Here is a 22,565-nt window from a genome sequence, read left to right on the forward strand (position 1 = left end):
ATGTGTCTAGGCATGGATTTCCTTTTATTTTTCCTGTTTGTTTTATGTTAAATAAAATTTTATATTTAAAGTAAAATGCGGTACATTATGAAATATATGCTCACCATAGAAAATTTGGAAAAACAAAACAAATCATTGTAATACCTGCTGATAGATTAGAAAATAATCAAATAGTATAGAACAATTTAGAATAACAACTAACATTTTTTGCTTCATTATTTTCCACACTGGTTCTCCTGGAGGCCACCACTTTTAAATGCTTTTGTTTATGACTTTCTTTCATTTTCTCCATGTCTGTAATAATATGCTTATATCGCTGTTTCTTAATTCACCAACTATAGATGTTATGTTTTGATTTCTTGCTACAGTATATCAGTATACTGATACTCTCACTTTTCCTTGCCTCCAAGCCCATGTAGTAAATTCACTATTTTTAGTTCATCTACGGATTACTTTTATAATTTTAAGTAATACACCTATTTCTTGTCTGATTAACTGTATCAGTATATTTTGACTCCTGAAAGATAAGGATATTTATGTCCTTTAATCTTATACATCTTTTCTCATCCCCCCACTTTCTAAATTCTGTCACCTGTACTTTTATATTGCTGAAGATCTAATTTACATTTTGTTCTGTTTTTCTAGTTACAGTTGCCATGCTTTGTAGGTTGACTGTAAAAGTAGAGAACCAGTAAGCAGTGTTTAAATCATTAAGACTCAAAATGCTTCTCAGGGCCAAGTTTACATCATCTTCTAGAGTTCTTCATTTAGGGGTTCCCTAGAGTTGTTTACATTTTGCCCCTTATGTACAGTGTTTTGTTTTTCTTTGATTTTTCTTTTTTTCCCCCTTCTTGCATTGCCTACCTGTATTAGAGTCTGAAGGTCTATCATTTTATACTATTGAATCTTTGGGTTTCCCTTTTTTCTTAGGTACCTTCCTCCTAGAGCGTCTGTCCTCTTCTGCTCATCCCACTGGTTGCTCTCTAGGTCTGGTTCAAGGCTGTCATCCCAGGATTTACTCCTCCCCCGAGTTTGCTCTGCATTTCCTGGATCCCACTTTGTCTTCTCAGTATAGTCTTCTGTTTTGTCACCACATCATGAAGAAACTTATATGGGAGGTAAATTTTTTGAGCCCTTAGAAATCGGAAGTATTTGATTGATACTTCGACTAGGTACAGAATTCTGATCCTCAGAAAACTTTGAAGGCGTGACTTCATTATCTTGAGCCTTCTAATGTTTATGCTGAGAAGTTGGTAGCCCATCTGATTCTTACTCCATTATTAATACTAGGGCTTTTCCTCTGGGGATATTTAGGATTTTCTCTGTGGTGGTTTGTTTTTTTGTCTTTGTTTTTTTTTTTTAATGGAAGTATAGTTGATATACAGTGTTTCAGGTATACAGCAAAGTGATTGATTTATACACACACACACACACACACACACACACACACTCTTCAGATTCTTTTCCATTATAGGTTATTACTCTTATGTGTTCTTGATGTCTGAAATCTGCTGTGATAAGTCAAGGTACTAGTTAGTTAGTTACGGGCTGGATACCCTGTGCACCCTTTTAATTTGAAAACCCATGCTTTCAGTCTGGGAAATTCTCTTATATTATTTCTATTAAAAAATTGTTCTTTTCATTGTTCTCTTCTTCTGGAAATTCTGTTAGTTGGATGATAAATTTCCTGCCTTGATTTTTCTCCCTTTTCTCTCCTCAATTTTAACTTGATCTTGTTCTACTCTGGAATATTTTCTTGACTTTCTCTTCAGTCCCCCTATTTTTTCTTTTTTAAGACAGGCATATTTTTAAATTTCCACAAGCTCTCTCTTGTTGGGTTTTTCATAGTATCTTGTGAATACAGGATCATTTCAAATTTGTCTGAAGAACATAATAAGAGGTTTTTTTGGATTTTTTTTTTTTTAGAGAATTCTCTTTTGTCCCCTAATGGATAGTTTTCTATCAGTGTTTGTTTGGTGTTTTTGCACTTTCATTTGCAGGCTCTTTTTAAGAAGTCTGGACACGTGGTTACTAGTATAAGAAAAGGCAGTACGAAGACTTACCTAGTGTTGTGGCATGGGCTGTAAGCTTTACTGTGGGCAGGTTTTGTTTTAAATAAAGCAGATAAGGAGCTGCTTTATTGGTCTTGAAATTGCAGAGGAATTTCGCTGGGGGGCCCTTAAACATTCCCACTAGCTGCCTAGATTCTCCCCATATCATTTGCTGAGTTTCTTTAGAAAAGAATATATATATTTTTTTAATTTATTTTTATTTTTTTTGCGGTACGTGGGCCTCTCACTGTTGTGGCTTCTCCCGTTGCGGAGCACAGGCTCCAGACGCGCAGGCTCAGCGGCCATGGCTCACGGGCCCAGCTGCTCCGCGGCATGTGGGATCTTCCCGGACCGGGGCACGATCCCGTGTCCCCTGCATCAGCAGGTGGACTCTCAACCACTGCGCCACCAGGGAAGCCCAAGAATATTTTTTTAAAAATTAAAAAATTTTATCTTTTAAATGTTTGTGCCTATACCATTTGGAAAAGCTTGTTTTCTGTTTCACATCCTTTGAAATCTTTGCTCATTGCTCCAAGCTATCACCATTGAGTGCCCCTTTGTTCATTTCATCTAGATTAAATATCTCTATCTCAGCACTGTCAACTCCCAAGTTAGTTATCTCCAGCCTGGACCTTGTACCTGAATTCCTAATTCCTATCCAACTACTTACTCCACATTTCGTCTTGGATGTATAATAAATCCTTTTAAAATTGTCTAAAACCGAACTGCTAACATCTTCCCTTCCAATTTGTTTTTCCTGCAGTCCTCCTCATTTTAGTTAACGGCAGCTCAACCTTTCCAGTTGCTCAGGCCAGAAACCTGTGCTATTCTTTCTTTCAAACTTACTGCCATTTTTCCTTTCCTCTCTCTCTCTCTCTCTCCTTTCCTTCTTCATTCCCTCCTTTTTCCTCCCTCCCCTCTTTTTTCCTCCTTACCTCCTTCCACCTTTAGCAAATCCTATCATCTTCTACCTTCAGAATATATTAAAATTCACTCACCCCTTATACTATACTCTGCCTCTATTATCCTAGTCTAACCCATCATCCATGACTTGCCTTGATTATTGCAATAGTGTCTTACTGGTCTGTCTGCTTTCAAACTTCCTCTTCTGCTGTCTGTTCCACACAGCAGCAGAGTGATCTTTTCAAGCTGTAAATTAGATCACAGCACTCCCCTGCTCAGAACCCTCTGTTGACCCTCTATTACGCTCCAAGTAAAAAAGGCCCTCCTTCATCTCATTACCTATCCCCCGCTTTGTTCTCCTTGCTCTTCCCCAGACATACTTGCTGTGTTTCTGTTTCAGAGCATTCAGAGAAGAGCATGTGTGAGGTGCTTTTGCCCTCTCCTGGGAATGTTTTCTTCCAGATGTCCACATAGCTTGCTCATCTCTGTGAGGCCTTCCCTAGCCCCCCGAGCCACACACTCCCTACCACACTTTTCCTTTTTTCTTTTCCTTTTACTTTTTTTTTGGCCGCAGTATGTGGCATGTGAGATTTTAGTTCCTGGACCAGGGATAGAACCCTGTGCCCCCTGCTGTGGAAGCACGGAGTCCTAACCACTGGAGTGCCAGGGAAGTCCCCCAGCCCCCTTTTCTAAAACTTAATTTTTCTCCATAGTACTTATTGCCATCTAATATATATTTTATATTTTCATAGTTTGGATACTTTTATCCAGACTTGGAGCTTTAAATATCATCAACATAAAATGTGTTTTATTTGTTTCTTTTTGAGGCTCATCTCCGTCCCCTCAACCACCACAATATAAGTTCTTTGACTGGGGTGGGGGTGGGGGTGGTGGGAATGGTGTGTGTGTGTGTGTGTGTGTGTGTGTGTGTGTGTGTGTGTGTGTGTGTGTGTGTGTGTGTGTGTTTGATTGCTGTTATCGAGCACCCAGAACAGTGCCTGGCATGTGGTAGGAGCTTAGTAAATATTTGTTGCCTTAATGAATGTGTCACTCCTGCTTGCATCTTACTTGTGGTTCTCCCAGTGTCTCGTTTATGGCTTTTTTGCTTGGTCAGTATTTGTGCATGTATTTTCTGTTTTCCAGAAGTGGTTGAAATCTCATCTGCTATGATCCCTTCCTAACCCCCATCTCTAAATCAGGGATCTCCAGATTTCTGACCATACAGTTTTTTGTATTCTAAAATTATTTTTCAGTGTGTACGCTAAATGTATGTATTTAGTTTACATATACACACTCAAATGCTCTTATTGATATGTATGTTAGAACAAAGTGGATTATCCTCTTAGAGACCCAATTTGGAATCCATTGCTATATGTTAAGGATTTGTGCCATTTTTAAGTTCTTTACTTCATTTTTACGGACTCTCCAGAAGGAGAGGCTGTAAATGCATATACTTAATATATCATGTTGGACTGGAATCACTGTGACAGACTCTTAGTAAAGAGGAGTTTTTATATTCAGAGAAAACAAGGAAAATTCCCCCTTCGTTCAGCCCACTGCCTTCCTCAGAGGTAAGCACTGCATTTACAGACTGGTGTACGTCTGTAGTCTTGGCATTTTTTTAATATGTATGTACATGTCCATCCTTTCTGTATAGAGTAGAATTATCTGTATATTTATATGTATATATGTATGTCTATATAAAGGAACTACACCACATGATTTTCTTTGTAACATGTTTTGTTCCATTTAATGTATCATAGAAGTATAATAACCTAGTGATTATGAATACGGGCTCAGGGAGAGAGACCGCTTGCGGCAAACCCGGCTCTGCCACTCACTAGCTGACCTTCACCTTTCTGTGCTCTGGTTTCCCAAGAATATGTGAACTTCCTCTGTTGATGGATATTGACGTTGGAATCTGTGGAAGGATCTTTGCTTATTTTGCGTTCTGAAGTTGGGCTGGGCCCAACTTTGAAGGGCCTAGGCTTTGAAGCCTCAAATGGCCTCTTTTTAGGCACTTTGTTTCTTTGTGACCCATCCCCTGTTAGAGCACTTTTCTACTTTGCTCACTGAAGTTGTGTTTCCTGCCCAGCTGATTTGCAGGCGGTGCTTGGCTGGGGATTTGCCACTCTTCCTAATATTTACTATACATGTCCTCTGTTAGCTAGTGCTCTTAAAAAATTCCATGCGACTCTAAAGCCTTGTAAAATTTGAAAATTATTTTCTGTATAAAGATTTTGAAGAGTTTAGGTTAATTTACAGATGTAATGGAGAAACGAATAAAGATTCTTGTCTAAATTTCAGCACTTTTTCTCTGTTCTCTAACTGTGAATGACATCTATTTAACTGGGAAGTCAAAGGCTACAGTTCTTTATACAAATTCTTTTAGAGAGGCTGTGGGGAGTTGTGTTTACCGTCTTGCATCCTTATATTTTGCACAGCTTATTTGTTGGCTTGGTGAGTAAACCAAAGTAAAAACAACCTTTCTCAAACTAAAGGTGTGGAGAGACATCTGTGATCTTGGATTGGAAGACTTTAATATTGTTAAGATGGTGATACTCCCCAAATAGATCTTGAATTCAACTCAATCTTTGTTAAAATCTTTGCTGGCTTTTTTGTAGAAGTTGGCAAGCTGATTCTAAAATTCACATAGAAATGAAAAGGACTTGGAATAGCCATAAATATTGAAAAATAATAAAATTGACAGACTTATATTTCCCAAGTTCAAAACTTACTACAGAGCTACAGTAATCAAGACTGGCACTGGCATAAGGATATACATACAGACCAATGGAATCAAATTGAGAATCCAGAAATGAACCAGTATACTTATGATCAATTTGAATTTCAGTAAGGATGGAAAGACAATTCATTGGGGAAAGAGCAGTCTTTTCAAAAAATGTTGCTGGACACCTGGATATCCACCTGCAAAAGAATGAAGTTGGACCCTTACCTTACACCGTATATAAAAATTAACTCAAAATGTAAGAACTAAAATTATAAAACTCTTAGAAAAATATAGGTATAACTCTAAATGAGCTTGGATTAGGCAGTCGTTTCTTATGGCACCAGAATCACAAGAAACCAAAGAAAAAAATAGTTAACTTGCACTTCATCAAAGTTAAAAACTTTTGTATTTCAAAAGATACTATCAAGAAAAAGAGAAGTCAACCCACAGAATGGGAGAAAATCACATATCTAATAATGATCTAGTATCAAACCAAGGCCAAGTCCTCATTTTCCCTATCTTTAAATTTCCACCATATCTTATATCAGTACAGTTGAATTCCATTATTACCACACACATATATATACATTTTTTTAAAGATTTTTTTGATGTGGACCATTTTTAAAGTCTTTATTGAATTTGTTACAATACTGCTTCTGTTTTATATTTTGGTTTTTTGGCCATGAGGCATGTGGGATCTTAGCTCCCTGACCAGGGATTGAACCCACACCCCCTGCTTTGGAAGGTGAAATCTTAACCACTGGACAGCCAGGGAAGTCCCATCACCACATATATATATATATATTTTTTTATTTTTTTTTTTTTTTTTTTTTTTTTTTTTTTTTTTTGAGGTATGCGGGCCTCTCACTGTTGTGGCCTCTCCCGTTGCAGAGCACAGGTTCCGGACGCACAGGCTCAGCAACCATGGCTCACGGGCCCGGCCGCTCCAAGGCATGTGGGATCCTCCCGGACCGGGGCACGGACCTGTGTCCCCTGCATCGTCAGGCGGACTCTCAACCACTGAGCTACCAGGGAAGCCCACCACGTATATTTTTAAAGAGATTTGTCTGTGATCATGGGTCCAATTACCCTCCCTATCCTCTCCCTAGAAAGGAAGTGTCAAGTACTGTCCTATTACTATTTTCAAGGGGAAATGAAACTCAATACTAGATAAAACAATTTAAAAATAATCTGAAGCTTGAAAATTATGGGTAATTGATGAAGGGGCAAAAGTACATTAAGTTCACATCATATTCAGGTATGAAGTACGTCATGCTGTTTTATTGCTTAATTTATGCTTCAGATCTTCCGTGCTCCTCATATGAGGTAAATAATAGAAAATTCTTTGTGTGTCACATGTCTGCTTCCAGCCAATCAGAAGCCAGAATTATTTTGTGTGCAATAATAGGGTTTATTGTTTAGAGAGGAGCTGTAAGTAAGACTCACAGGATACAGGGGCCTGCATATTAGGGCTTCTTAGTTGTGGCAAAGAGAACATTGGTCTGGTTTGTTTAGCATTTTCAGATTTACTTTGGAGCTCTGACTCCAGAAATGTACAGCCCTATCTTTTAATTTATAGGTTTTAAAATGTTACTTTTAATACTTCTTAAAGTAACAGCCTTAGTGATTGCTTTTATTTTTGATGAAAGTTTAATGGGCTGTGAAAGAAAAATTACCAAATACTAAGAAGGAAAGAGAATTTTATGAAAATGTCTTCAAGGTTTCCATCACCATCTTTACCGGTTTTCTTTTCACCTGGGCCAATTGACTTAGGTTCTGTAACAAGTTCCTCTTGTTCACTGAGTGAGCTAGACAATATTTCCCAACTTTTAAGGAAAATATCAGCTGATATCAGTGAAATTAAAGGGATGAAAGCAGCAATTTTGACAGTGGAAGCAAATCTTCTTGATTTAAATGTTAGAGTGTCACAGAATGAAGCAAAAATTTCATCTTTGGAGGTTAAAATGAATGAATATTCAACGTTAACATCTGAATGCAGCAGACAGTTTGAATATCTTCAAGAGGTAGTAGAATCACAGTCAGGAACTACTGATGTAAAAATAATTGGCTTCCTTAGAAACATTGAGAAAGGTAAATTCCTAGTATGTGATATCATCGTGTAGTAGTTTTCATATGGAGGCAGCAAGGCACAGAGAACTTGAATTTTTCATGGGCCTTTAATGACAAAATCAGACTCTTCTACATGATTTAACTTAGAAGCCTAGACTTTAGAATTCCGTCCATTTTAGTGGATCTCTCTAAAATGATGGTTTGAAAAGGTAGATGAGTATAGAGAGATGAAGCAAAACTTAAAATGTCAGAGAATGGTCCTCTTTCGTGTGTCTGTCTTGTGAAATTACTTGGAAATGTATAATTCTTCCATTGTTCACTGTTTATGCTAAAGAGACCTGTTGTTAGTATTTGAATTCCTGTAACCTAATTACACATCAGTTTCCCAAGCTGTCCTACAGGAATACAATTTGACCAAATGATATCTGTGTTTTCAGGTCAGCTCCTCAGGATTTACTGTGTTTTTAACCATGATAATTTTGAAAGGAATTAACTTTTGTTTTTTTTGCACACCACTAAAATGTAATATAATATATATTTTAAAAGAAAGCTGATAAAAATTCGGTAGGTTTTAAAATTTTTACTGAAGTTGAATTTTAATGAAACATGATAGTTGGCAAACAGTTGCCAACTTACATGTCGGCACTGAGTGAGCAGACTGTCCTTGTGAAACTGACAGTAATAGATTTACTAAGAATTAGCATGCGTGCATCTTACTGATATTTCAGTATTTGGAACCCTATCAATTACATTCCCTCGTACACCGTACTGTAACACTTCTGTTCTAAATCAGCAAGTGAGTACCTAGTATCTGCTGAGCACTGGGCTGGGGAGGTTTGGAGAAGTTATGATATTCTCCCATCACTGAAACTGAAGATAGAAAAATCAATTCTGTGTCTCTGTTTTATTTCATTTTGCAGTGTAACTATGAGGAAATTATGAACGTGTTTAAGAAATAATACATACTCTAGCTGAGCATCTTTTCTTACAGGAGATCCAAGTGATTGTTTACATGCTTTGCTGGTTTAGGACCTGGACTGTAGAGCTCTGAGTGTCTGCTTACTTGTTCATTATTCTTTTTGTATCCATCCAAGCCTGTAGTTTGTCTTTTGGGAACTCTGATCAGATAACTCTGGGGTGTTGTTTTGCACTTCTGTGGGTGGGGGACTGACTTATAATGGTGAGAGCCTAGGTGATTGAGAGAAACACTTCTCGTGTTGATCTTGCAGTTGGCTGTTGCCTGTCTCCCAGGACGCAAGCTGAGGGTCCTTGCAGCACCTCCCCCTCGCTTTTGCACCCCCTTTTTCTTTATCACCAGGCTTTATCTCCAATCCAAGGAAACCAGCTTCCAGACAGGGAGAACCATTGCCATTTTTGATTTAACCTGAGTACAGATTTTTGTCTTACAGACCTTTGGTCTATAAATATTATTAAATTGTATTGTTGAAGCTTTAAACTATTTTAAAGACTTTCAATTAAGAACCCAGAAAGATTATTTTGGTCTTAATTTCTGGGAAGCACACGTGCTGGTATTGTTTGTTTTTTAAGCTTAGTGAAGTTTTAAAATTTATATTCTAGGAACTCAACAGAGGCAATTGTTATCCCGACTGCAAATTGACCCAGTAGTGGCAGAAACTCTGCAGATCAGTCAAGGTTGGTAATAATCTTAAATTTTCTTTGTAATCTAGCATTTTTCAGTTGTTATTTCCATTCCTTACACCTCATTTAATGTATCTTGTATGTCTTAGATCCTGCCCTAAGGTGCCATATTAAGATCTGTGAAAATATTTTAGGGCCAGGAGATAAGATCTGCATTTTCTTCATGCTATGTGGTGTTTGTATTTTCCACCTCATGCAGAAACTTTGTCCCTTTGATGCCATTTCACCCAGGTCCCTGCAAACTGTTGGCTGCTCATGCCCCTGCTTTAGGGACCACTTGAGTCCCTACCCTACTTTCCGTCCAAATTTTGCCATTGCCCTGAGCTGCTTTAGTGTCCTCTGGCATGTTCAACATTATCTCCTCACTTGTGCTTCACTTTAGAATCTCATGGCCAGGGCTATACCTAGAGCTTACCATTCTTAGAGCCACTGTAACTTGTTTACCTGTCTCCCTGACCCCCAGCACACAGACAGAAATACCATGGGCTACCTCAGGACTGGGGTGAGTGCCTTATTTATCTTTGTGTTCTCAGTGCCTGGCCCCTGCCAGATGCGTGTAAGTGCCTAATAACTGTCTGCTGAATAAATGAAAGGAGCCATTGGATCCCTGGAGTCATTAATTCAGATCCTGTTTTCTCCTGCATCTGTTTCCTCTAAACCTGTCCAGTGTTGGAGGCTGTGGTCCCTTGACCCCTCCCTGTTGGCTCCTAACTGAATTTTCTTCACCCATGTTCAGGATTCCACAGTCAGCAACTATATTCCCTGACCTTCCTGGCCTCTGTCTTAGAAAGGTGTGCTTACTGTCTCTAAGGGTTACCTTTTACCCAGATGCCAGATCCTACTCAGTTGACGAACATCCTGGTGTCGCCGGTGTCACCACACTTCTGTAGCTTTAGGCTCTACCCTCTTCTGGCTTCTCCCTTCTGTCTATAAAGGTGTTGAGGTTTTCTTCATCCTTGATGTTGCCCTCTCATCTCCCCACATTCCATCCTGCTTTCTACATAAGAGTATTTTCAAAATGTTTGGCAGCCAAGGTCTGTGTATGTTGTATTTGTGTCATCAACTCTTAAACTTCTTTTGTTTCATTTTTATTCATGATGCATGTACAATTTGAAGCATCAAGCAGTTCTACAAGGCTTATGAGTTAGTACATCCTTTGCTTACCTCCTATCATGTTTTTTATTTCTGAGAGCCCTTTTGTTTCTGCATATTCCTTTAATTTATTTTTTAACCTACTGATTTTATTTCATGTATGCAATACTTTCTCTTATTTCTCTGAAGATATTAAAGGCAGTTTTGGACATTTTCCTCCCCTCCCTCCTTGGTCTTGTTTTCTCCAGGTTGTTTGCTTTGATCACTGTATTTCATGACAGGTTCTCAGATGTCTGAGGATCCTTGGTTGACTTATATTTAAGAGTGGAGCACTTAAAAAGCTGGTTGGTGTTTTGGGTTCATTAATTGGGGGATGAGGTAGGGGGTTTTGACTTTTGAATGTAGACCCTGCAGTGGAGAGTGATTTGTCTTGCCTGTTTACTTTGGGGGCACCATGATGTCTGTGTCTTTGGGCCTTTTCTATCAGGTTGGCAAGCTTCTCCAAAGAAAGATCTTTTAAGAAATGGAATGGCTGTCAGGGTTCTGGGAGCTGAGTGGGGACAGGGGGCTGAGAGACGCACCTCAACATTAACTACTATGTAATGTTTACTTAATCCACACGTTTTCAGAATCGTACTTCTTTCAACATGGCTGGCATTCATTGGTCCAGAAACCCTCTCTGTTTTTACCTTTTCAGGAGTCTAAAGCTCCACTTTTCTCTGAGAGAAGTGGTCGAAGGTTACCAGGAAATCTAACTGATTTTTAAAACTAATAGTATATACATTTAGTTAATTTTGTTGTGGCACCTTTCTATCAGAGACCATGATGCTTCATCCATAAGCTTATCTAAGCAATGATCGATGGGAAAGCACATCTCCAATTATTCCAAGTATCTTTAATATAAAGGTTAGGGGAATAGGTGTGGTAAGGATCAGAAAAGAAGAAAACAGATAAATAAAAGAGAAATGGACACTTGAACCCACTTCTGTTGTACCCTGTTTTCTCCCAACCCCTTCCCAGGGTCCCCTGTGCTGCCACTTTCTTAGCCTTTGAAGAATCTTGGGATCCACATTAGATTGCTTTATTATTGGCTTACGATTCTGCTTTTCGAGATCTACTAAGTTAGTTTTCTACTTTCAAAATATGGTTATCTCTTCTTTTACAATTATTTTCTCTGTGAGTTTTTAAAAATATTAACCCTTTAATTGACATTTTCTTAGAGTTTCAGGAGGAAACAATGCGTGGGTTCAGCCTGTGGTCTTTACCCAGAAGATGTCACTGACTCTCCCATCTGTCTGCCCTAGTTGACCCAGGCTGCTCTCGTGAGTCTTGCAGAGGTGACCAGTGGCTCGTGTGGAGTGTATAGCTCTGTTTTCTGTGCAGAGTTCTCTAAACTCTGTGGTGTGTGGCACTTGAGTTCCAATGTTTTCTTCCATCTTTGATCCTTTGGCTTCCAGGACTTCACTCTCTCTCTGTTTTTCTACTAATTCCTTTTCATTCTCCTTCAACTCCCCTTCTCCGCTACTGCCCCTTAAAATGTTAACTTTATCCTTTGTCGTGCCCTCAGCATTATTTCCATCTCTACTGTATTCTCCCAAGATGCAGACTAGTAGAACTGCTGTGCCTCAGAAAGAACAGGGCGGTGAGAAGGGGCAGCAGCCCGTGGACTGAACTGTGGCCCTCCTGTTGCTATAGCTCTGAGAGCTCAGTAAACCATCTGAGAGCTTGGAATTGCAAAGTGGTCGTCTGTAACATGGAGGAAAACCTGCTTCCCAGGCTCCCTGTGAGGATTCAGTGAGAAGACGGCAGCGCCGACTATGTACAGTTTATTAAATGTCCTCATTTCACCTTCAGCTTCGACTCCGCTTCTCTTACTTCTCTCCCCCTCCTGATAGTCTCGAATCTGAATTTTCAACTTCTTTCTAAACACCTGAGTGTCCCACAAAAACCTCAAACTAAAGAAATCTAAAATTGAAATTTATCTTTGCCCTCTTTTAAGACTGTTCTTTCTCCTGTCCTGCTTCAAGGACAAGCCTCTCCTCCTACACTTGTCTTACTGTTTCTCCTGCCCTTGCAGGGGAAAGCAGGTTTGCCTCTTTCCTGGGACAGTAGTTGAAAATGCATCTGCTGTGAAGTCTAGTGCCAATTCGAGTGTGGAATGTGTCTCCTCTTCCTCTGACGTGTGTGAGGAGAGGACAAGGGGTAAGAATCTGGTATTTCGGAGTCTCTCCATCTCTCTTGGGAAGAAGCCCTCATAGCTGAGATCTGGGACTCCAGTCCATTCCTGCCACTGTGTTTTTCCGAAAACCAACTTGCTCATGTCACTTGCCTACTTAGAAAACTCTCTGGATTACTTACTTCTTCTAGACCAGAATCCAAACTCATTGGCACATACAAGATCCTTTACGCCTCAGCCTTCTTGCCACTTACCTACTCAGCCCTCCACATACCCCTCCAGTCATACCACGTTTCTCACCGTGTCCCTAGGAGAGCCCCTGCCTTTCTCCAGTGACTCTACCTGAAATGCTCTATTCTCCAGTTCTCTCTCCCTCTTAGTTTATTCCTGATCATTCCTTTAATACCTGCTTCAAATGTTCATCCTCTGTAAGCTTTTTTTTTTTTTTCTCTGTAAGCTTTTCCTTGATTTCCCAGCCGGAGTAGGTTACTTTGTATTCTCCCAACACTTTGTTCATACCTCTTTTGGATCACCTTTTGGGGCATGCTGTTCTGAAATTATGTATACATCTATTTTTCTATTTTTTCTTTGTGCACCTAGCACAGTGCTCTCACATGTTCAGTTTGTTCAGTGAATGAACGTGAATAAATATCCTGTGAATTTTGGTTTCTGTTATTTGCCTGGTAATTTTAAGAGAATTGTGACTTACTAACTTCATTCCGTTGATTGCCTATTGATAGGTCAACCAACTGCATCCTGGGCTCCAGGTCTTGGTGTATTGTATAAAGTAGTTTAGCTTAAAAATCATATCGTAGATGATGTGATCTGTGGCTGCTTACATTAAAGGTCAGTTTTCCTTGCTATATTTTTAACAATGTCAGTTCATCTTAGAATTCCCTTTCAAAGTAGTCCATCTACAACCAGGCGGAAATTATGCCAGTTGTATTCTTTTCATAAGGGTATGTTCTGCTCTGTAAGTGTGAAAAATGAACAAAACAGATTTTAGATTTGTTTTTTTTAAAACAGCCTTGGTATCATTCTAGGGTGCATTAAGATTCTTTATTCTTTATGTTTTTAGAAAATATTGTTGTACTTAAAGTAAGTTTTATTGTTAATAATACCCCATTAGATGCCTCATGGAAGAAGCTTTCTATACTGTAGGCAGGAAGTGTTCATTAGAATGCCTTGATAATATGCTGTGTGAGGAAAGGAAAACTTGACTTCTTTGAAAAGGTGTTTGGCATAGAATTGCAGCCTTATTCCCGAGTAGAACCATTGTAATTTTCCTTTGAAAATAATTACAAATATATAAAAGATTGACATTCTTCTCACGTGTGTGATGTTGGGAATGCAAGGTATATTCAAAAGTAAACATTTGTGGCCAATTTTTTTGGCTCAGATTACTATGACATGGAATCCATGGTCCATGCAGACACAAGATCATTTATTCTGAAGAAGCCAAAGCTGTCTGAGGAAATAGTAGTGGCACCAAACCAAGAGTCGGGGATGAAGACTGCAGATACCCTTCGGGTACTTTCAGGACACCTTATGCAGACACGGTAGATGGTTTCTTTTTCTTGTGTAGCTAATTTGTGTTGATTAGAAGTGGAGGTTAACCTTTAGTTCCCAGCTTCCCCCTCCCCATCCTAGCCCCCAGTGTAGAGTGCTTAATGATTCTGTAGTTAGGCCATGTATCATAAGGCACATCCAGTTTTCAAAAACTCCAGTTCATCTTTCTTACTCAGAAGTCCATTATCCTGCAAATAAGTCAGTATATGATTTAGCTCTTTCCTTAAGAGATCCTTAAGAATCTTAAGAGGGGCTTCCCTGGTGTCGCAGTGGTTGGGAATCCGCCTGCCAATGCAGGGGACGCGGGTTCATGCCCCGGTCCGGGAAGATCCCACATGCCGCGGAGCCTGTGCGTCTGGAGCCTGTGCTCCTCAGCGGGAGATACCGCGACGGTGAGAGGCCCGCACAAAAAAAAAAAAAAAAAAGAATCTGAAGAGATTCTTTTCTTTATGCACATTCAGGAAATGAACTTTAAAAAGCCAGGTGATAAAATCAGGAAGTCTAACCAGAGAGTTAGCAGATTGGGTTGGGGTGATTATTTCCTTAGATAATGGACTGAATGTTCTGTAAAGAAACAAACAGAGTTAATAAAATCAGTGTAAATATAGAACTGCTGGCTCTGTGTTCTGAGCATAGATGCTGGTTTCTCCGTTTATTTCCATTTGACCCTATGAAGGTCAAACGGATGCCAGGGGTCAGGGTTGAGGGGAGATTGCCCTGAGAGCAGCCTGAAGGGTCGGTGGTGTTGATGCTGCAGTGATTGGCCGTAGTCATTGTGTGTTAGCAGGAATCCACTGATGCTGTACCTTAAGTCCTACCAAGTCTTTTTTGTTAATGAAGAAACCGCAAACCAAGGAAGGGACTGATAGTTCTGTTGAAGAGCACTCTAGGAGGCTTGGCTTTTTGTGCGTGTTTCCCTAATTCTATGGTATTTTCTATCTGTCTGGCAGAGATCTTGTACAACCAGATAAACCTGCAAGTCCCAAGTTTATAGTGACGCTGGATGGTGTCCCCAGCCCCCCAGGATACATGTCAGATCAAGAGGAGGACATGAGCTTTGAAGGAATGAGACCCGCACACCACACTGCAGCCTCACACGAGGGACTCGCGGGTCTCCTCCACCCACAGCAGTTGCACTTGCTGAGCAGGCAGCTTGAGGACCCAGATGGTAGCTTTACAAACGGTGTGTTGGGAGCTCAGACTTTCCCTTCTCAGGGTGCTGTTATTGTGAAGGATGTCTTTGACATGTTTCTCAACCTTGAATGAATATTGGTTGTAGGCCTTGCTTTTATTTATAATTCAGTAGTGGCCTTTTTCCTTCTCTCAGACAAAACGACCAGTTAAATTTGAGACTGTTTGTCCCTTATGTGTTCCATAAGTGGGCTGTTATTCCAGTGCTAAAATGGAGTTCGGCCATGGAAGCCAAAAAATACCTCTTCATTATACTTAAAGGATGAACCATCGTTCTTGGTGCCTTGTTTACCTTTTTTTTCCCATTTAGAAACTATACTTGTTACTTTCCACTTGAACCAGCAGTAGTCTCCTAATTAGCTTGACAGAAAAGTCAATTTGGATTTCGACGCTATTTCTACCTCAGTGAAATTCCCTTGAAAGGAGTTTCTCACCTAATCTGTCAAAATACTTCTTGGAAGTTTAGAAAAGACCTTATGTTTAAATTAATTGATACAGAGGCATAGTAGTTACTGGAAATCAGGTGAACTCAGTTCAGATAGCAGCATGCTTTTAGGCGTTTCTTATCAGTGCTTCTCTCACTGACACCAGTGGCAGGTGCAGTGCCACTGAGCATTTTCATTCATGTTAGAGAATGATGATCATGGTCATAGCTTGTAAAATCTTAGGGACACCTTCATTGGCGGGGGAGACAGTTACAGTTAAATACGAAGAGTATCAAAGAAAAAACAATAATGGGTTTTGATATTTTTGCAAAGTAATCCTCTTTTGGTAGAGATACGAAAATGTACCAAATACCTTTTTCAGTCGCTAAAAATAGCCTTCAGGGGGAGATCATGACTGAGCAAAGGAGATGGTGCTGTTATCCTTAACCGAGGGCTCTTTCTGCTGTGAGTCAGTAGTGTAGTGTCATGGTTTTGATTGGTGGAGGGAGTTGAAATATTTGACCTTTCTTTGAAAGGAAGAAAAATTGTACATGTTAACCAGGGTGGTAAGAAATACAGTAATCAGGCAGTCCAGATTTCTTGATCCTGTATATATTTGTCTAAAATAAGAGAAGATTCTGGTGTTTTTAGTACTTTGGTTTTCAGTTTGGTAGTTTAATTTTTGGTGTGTTAGGGTCTAATTTTGTTTAAATGTAGATGTCCACGTTAGGCTTTATTGGTATACGTGTCATAGCAGTGACACTCTAAATAACATGTTAGTAGAAATTCTTGCCTGGGTTACACAAGTGCTGTGGCCGTTATGGAGACAACTGTGATGAGTGGTGAGCCTCCTTTACCATTGCTTTGATCTGGGACTCTCAATTTTTCATGGCTGCTCAAAGATGAAGCTTTGTAATGGTAGTTAGGACATAAGTGAGGCTGGAAAAACTCCACAAAGAGGCTCTGGTCTCTCTTGCTCTCCACCTCCAAGTAAGGAGTTTGAAACTTGGTAATTGCTTTTGGTGGCTTTCTGTTGAGTGTTTCAAGGAGGCCACCAACAGCAGCATATGTTTTAAGCCGCTCCCACTGGCCTTATATGGCAGCACAGATTTTATAGCTTGCAATAAAAAGTGAATTTGCCTCTTAAAACTTAAATAGGAAGAGTTTTAATAGCTTATGAAGTAAATGTTAGGGAAAACCAGCATTGTGACCTTTGTGTATATATGATGTAATTTTTTCATCAGAAAGATAAAGTTTCCTTGTAAAGTGTTTAACTTCTTTAATATTGCTCATGAGATCTAGCAACTTTACTCCATTTTCCAGCCAACCTGCTCTTGGCTATTCTCTTAACTCCTTTCACATGGTCTGCATTCTCATGTATATGGGTTTAGAGTATGTTCTTTAGGAGGGGATGGTAAAACATATTTTCTCTGCAGGAGTTACACACAAAAAAATTTAAAAGTGGAGAAAACTCCTCCTTCCAGACTATCATATTGGATACTTTTATATCCTGGAGCTAAATAATAAATTTTACTGTTTTTAAAGTAGCATGGAAAACTTGTCAGGCACAGTCCTGATAGCTGTCTGATTTTGCTCCTAGCTGGGCTTCAGGACGGGATTTGTGTGTCTTGTTCTCCTTCATGAAGACCAAGGTTGGGTCACTACAACAATAAGTACTCCTGATACTGGCTGTTGCATTGTTTGGTTTTGATTGGTTGCCTGTTTTACATTCTTCTTTCCATTAAATCATGAAACTCTTAAGGAAGACATTATTTTCTCTTGGTATAGATGAGGAAACAGAAGTTCAGAGATGTTGGATAAGACATGCCCAAAGTGTCTAGCTCAGCCAGTAAGGGACAGAGCCAAGTTGCAGCTGCAGGAGGACTAGGGGATGTGCTTGAAGTGCTGGTTGCTCTGATGAACATGAATGCGAACCGTAATATGTAACACCCTTGATTCTTTGTTTTTTGTCTAGGGTGTCTTGGGCCAGAAGCTGGCAGCCTTCAGGTGTAATTTTAATTGGTTTATTCTGTGTTTTAAGTTTCAGTTAGTAGCTAGCATTTAAAATTTAGATCTCATAGGGGAATTTCTTGGCAGTCCAGTGGTTAGGAGTCTGCACTCCACTGCAGGGGGCATGGGTTAGATCCCTGGTTGGGGAGCTAAGATACTGAATGCTGCACAGCCTGGCCAAAAAATAAAATAAATTTTAGGTATCATATAAAAAGGTCTTTGGCTTCCTGAATTGGGAGGCAGTCTGGCAACACTAGTTCCATTTTCCCACGTCATAGTAGTTGACGTTGTAACTGGGACATGGCCTCCTGAGTGGAGCGGCAGTGAGCGCTGTGGATGGTCACACACTTGCTCTTTGGGCTGCTCTTCCGAACCTTTGTTTTTCTGTTTTTTTGTTCCTTTGTTTCTGCCATTTGGTCACCTTACACCCAGCCAGCCTCACTCTGTTAGGTGATCTGCCAGGTCCCTGTAGGTTATGACATTTGTGACTCATTTTAAGCAAAAATCTTTTCTTCCCTTTGTACATTGATGTGAAGTTATCACCTGGACTTAGAAAACTGCACATACCTCAGCGAGTGGGAACACTTGTATTGAGACACTCATCATCCTAACCTGAATATGAGAATTAGTTCACATTTTTTATCACCTGGTGTGCTCAGTTCTCATTTCATTTTATTGGCTCCCTATTTGACATTCTTTCCTGTTTTATACTTAATTCAGCTGAAATAATTTTGAGAGTTAGAATTTTTCGGTGAGAACTTGGCTCTAGTTGCAGCATCACTGTCCACTTTACTCTTCACAGTGAAAACCGTAGTCCACTTCCTAGTAATCTTTTATAGGATTCTAGTATCCGTGTTAATCAAATTAATTGGACTCATTTATTTTGTGTAACTTATACACGTAGAAGAACATAAGATTGTAAGACTGGGTATTGAGGGAAATTTATTAAAGGTGCCATGTCCCTGAATTGATCAGAATTAATGAGATACTTTTTGTTTCCCTTTGTAGCTGAGATGAGTGAACTGAGTGTGGCACAGAAACCAGAAAAACTTTTGGAGCGCTGCAAGTACTGGCCTGCCTGTAAAAATGGGGACGAGTGTGCTTACCATCATCCTGTGTCACCTTGCAAGTGAGTAGCAGCGCACTCACTCTGTTTCCAGCTTAATTCTAGGTACAGCTGACTTCTGTTTGTTCTTTTCTGTGGACCAGTTTGAGTTCTACAACTAAATGCATCAGTGATACTTACTCCGGCGCTCGCAGGACAGCATTCGCTTGTGTCTGTGTGTATTTGGTGGCGGAGGTAGGAGGAGGCTTCTTTGGGCCTCATACCTTGAAATACTGAAATTCCTGGGTTTCCTTGAGGATTCTGTACACTTAAGGAGATGGGTATATGGTAACGGCCCCAGTTTGCATTGTGTTCACACACAGATTTTAAGACTTTGGGGAAAAAATTAGTTAATAGGTAATGAGAAAATATTCTGGACTTCAGTATAATTTTTGCTTGCTAGCTGGCTGGTTCTGTGGAGTGAGCTTTGAGAGATGATATTTTTTTTCTGGTCCTGTAGGTGGAATCTCATCATGTTTTAACTTTAAGGAAATTTTGATGTGAGAATTTTATGGATGTGCATATAGAGGGAGACCATAGGATGTCTCATTTGTTTTTTTTCCTCATAGTATGGTGCCTTGCATATATGTTGTGCTCACATAAATTGAGTTTACTCCATACAGTGTTACATAGACCTTAATTAGAGAGTAAGTGGTGTTTCTTATTGTCACAAAAAACCCTCTACCTTTCATGGTGGCTTGGCTTGAGTTGAATTACCAATTACCCCAGGCTTTGGAATAGACAGTTGTGTCCTGTTTTGATATCTGGCATCATTTAGAAATGGAGTTTCCTTTTTTTCCTGTTACTTCTGTGTTTCTCAAAACAAGTAGTGATGAAATTAGGAGTATAATGGACCCTCTCTACAAAAAACTAGTAATGTATTGAGATTAAATGTAATATGTTTTCTTGTTTTATAGAGCCTTCCCCAATTGTAAATTCGCTGAAAAATGTTTGTTTGTTCATCCAAATTGTAAATACGATGCAAAATGTACTAAACCAGAGTGTCCCTTCACTCATATGAGTAGAAGAATTCCAGTACTGCCTCCAAAACCAGGTTGGTGACTTTGTGCCCTACTACATTTGGGTGAAAAATGAAAAAATGACATTTTGTGACTATAAACTGAATTAAAAAGAAAAACAAGGAGTAGTTTCAGAAATCATTGTGCCATAATCAGTTATTCTAACTAATCTTTAAAGAATAAGTGTACCCATCCTATAGTATTCTAAAGTTTTTTTGTGTGTGTGGTACGCGGGCCTCTCACTGCTGTGGCCTCTCCTGTTGCGGAGCACAGGCTCCGGACGCGCAGGCTCAGCGGCCATGGCTCATGGGCCCAGCCGCTTCGCAGCATGTGGGATCTTCCCGGACTGGGGCACGAACCCGTGTCCCCTGCATCGGCAGGCAGACTCCCAACCACTGCGCCACCAGGGAAGCCCTGAAGTATTTTATTTTAACTAATGAATATATAAATCTCCTTGTGTTTTAACTTAAAAGTGGGTCCCATAAAAATATCAGCAGACTGCATTAAAAATTATTTTGCCAAATAAATTTCACCTTTGTCCTTATTTTTGTCAGCAGTTACAACACCAGCACCACCTTCTAGTAGTCAGCTCTGCCGTTACTTCCCTGCTTGTAAGAAAATGGAATGTCCCTTCTATCATCCAAAAGTAAGAACTTTAATTTTCCCAAAAATGAATTTAGTGGTAACTTCTCAATTCTGAGCTTGTAAGGTCACTAGCAAACTATACTGTCTTCCTTCCCCCATCCCCCAATGTTTAACTTTTTTGTTAGAGTTCATGTTATGGTTTTTAAGATCTTTAAGTTATTCCTTAGTTGTCCCTGAGCCCGCGTCTGGCCCATTAGGCCAAGCTGTCTGAACCGATTTAATGTCAGTAGCCTCATCTCTTAGGAGAATGAAGCTCACTTTCGCCGGTCACTTTCCATTCTTCTTTGCCCCTGTGTGTGTTCCCCTTCCCGCAGCCCTCATGCCAGAACTGAGATGATGAAATCCAGTAGTACTTAATGATACCATCCATACTTCTACCATGGTTTTAATTGTCTGGGTACTAAAGATTGGTTGATGTGGCTCCAGCTGTTTAGTTGCTCAGCATGAATCATCTTCTCTTTGAAATAGCAGTCTGGAAACCGTACGAAAGGCCTTTACTTCCCCAACTGCAGTTGGGCATAGATGGGGGTAAAATATAAGGGATGTTGGGCAGTATGTGCAAGGTGGTTAGTACATTGATTAGAGGCAGTTTGTATTACATACTAAAGTCCCTTTTGAAACTTAACTTGCTGTTATTCTTTCATTAGGATTTTGTGTCTTGGTGGGGGTCCATTTTTCAGGGCTTCAGTGGTGTATTAAAGCGAAAGTTGCAGATCATCTCTGCTGCCCCATTAACCTTATGGTGGGCTGGTTACTGTCATCTCAGATTGCTGTGTTTTTTTGTATTAGCTTTGCAGATGTTGAAACTATTCTCTCTCCTTAGCACTGTAGATTTAACACTCAGTGTACAAGACCTGACTGTACATTTTATCATCCCACCATTACTGTACCACCACGACATGCCTTGAAATGGATTCGACCTCAAACCAGGTAAAGGATAACATCAGTTTTTCTAATGTCATTTCAAATGCTTTTCTAGTATCTAGTTTCTTAAATTTATAAGCATACAAATTTGGGGGAAACTTAATCACTTTGGTTTTTCTCTGCTGTTCAATTAAGGGTCCTTTGGAAAAATAATCTACTACATAAACCATTTCATTCAGCAATTGCTTCTTTACCTAGATCATCTCCACATCAGATTTTTAACTTCTGAACATACTATGTGAACATAAACTTAAGGCCTTCAAGAATTATACTGCTTACAAATCTCACATCAGTTTTCTTAGACATCAGTAATTGTAAAACATTGAAAGTAAATTTCAAAATATTTTTACTGTGGCCTGTAAATTTAAATGCATGTTAGTACTAGAACCAAATATTCATTGTCTGAAAAAACGCAACTTCTCTTAACTGATGTTAATTAAAGCAGTTAATTGAAAAAAATTTTGTTTTTTTTTTTTATTCAGTGAATGACACCCAGTCCTACTTGGCAGAAGACTATGGAGTTTGAAAGTTTCCATTACTGATGAAAGACATTCTACAGAATTTGTCAAATCTTTGAAACTTGGAATATATTGCTTTCATAATAATGAAGTTTATTGCCTATCTGAAGTGTCTAATTTTTCAAGTTTGTACGTTTATTAAGTGATTTTAACATTGGGTGTTGTTTTGTTTTGACTATGGAAAGATAGTTTCAGGAGAAGCTGAATTCTATTAAAACATTTGAGGCATGTTTGTGTGTGAAACTGCTGTGTTCAAGTATCAGCATTTACAATGTTGGTGATATCACTGTTAGTACTGATAATCCAGTTTCAGGCTACAGCGTTGCTATGTGTGTAGAGAGATGTATGAGGGCATTGTCCTTCTTACAAAAGTTGGATTGCTGTTTTCTTTGACTCTGAAAACAGGAGTGGCCCAAAGTGTTGAGGTGGCTTAAGACAGTTATTCAGCCCGACTTTTAAAGTGAATTTAGTATGAAA

At 39.4% G+C, this 22,565-nt stretch overlaps 1 protein-coding gene across 22 annotated transcripts in view; it reads left to right on the forward strand.

The window, feature by feature from the left end:
• Window positions 1-22,318, forward strand: part of ZC3H14 (zinc finger CCCH-type containing 14) — a 39,231-nt gene extending 16,913 nt beyond the window's left edge. For 4 of the 22 annotated variants that reach the window (XM_032621298.1, XM_032621302.1, XM_032621292.1 and 1 more), the window contains 8 exons: window positions 9,334-9,408; window positions 14,082-14,241; window positions 15,202-15,434; window positions 18,886-19,006; window positions 19,900-20,036; window positions 20,559-20,647; window positions 21,470-21,576; window positions 22,053-22,318. In XM_032621298.1, the coding sequence (XP_032477189.1) occupies window positions 9,334-9,408; window positions 14,082-14,241; window positions 15,202-15,434; window positions 18,886-19,006; window positions 19,900-20,036; window positions 20,559-20,647; window positions 21,470-21,576; window positions 22,053-22,059 (929 nt within the window). In that variant the 3' untranslated portion in view covers window positions 22,060-22,318. Of the gene's footprint in view, window positions 1-9,333; window positions 9,409-9,877; window positions 9,917-14,081; window positions 14,242-15,201; window positions 15,435-18,885; window positions 19,007-19,899; window positions 20,037-20,555; window positions 20,648-21,469; window positions 21,577-22,052 lie in introns of all 22 variants that reach the window. The other 18 variants (XM_032621297.1, XM_032621291.1, XM_032621300.1 and 15 more) reach the window with 10 other exon arrangements.
• Window positions 22,319-22,565: the final 247 nt, after the last annotated feature.

This window comes from Phocoena sinus, chromosome 2, assembly GCF_008692025.1.
Source record: "Phocoena sinus isolate mPhoSin1 chromosome 2, mPhoSin1.pri, whole genome shotgun sequence".
Classification (NCBI taxonomy): domain Eukaryota; kingdom Metazoa; phylum Chordata; class Mammalia; order Artiodactyla; family Phocoenidae; genus Phocoena; species Phocoena sinus.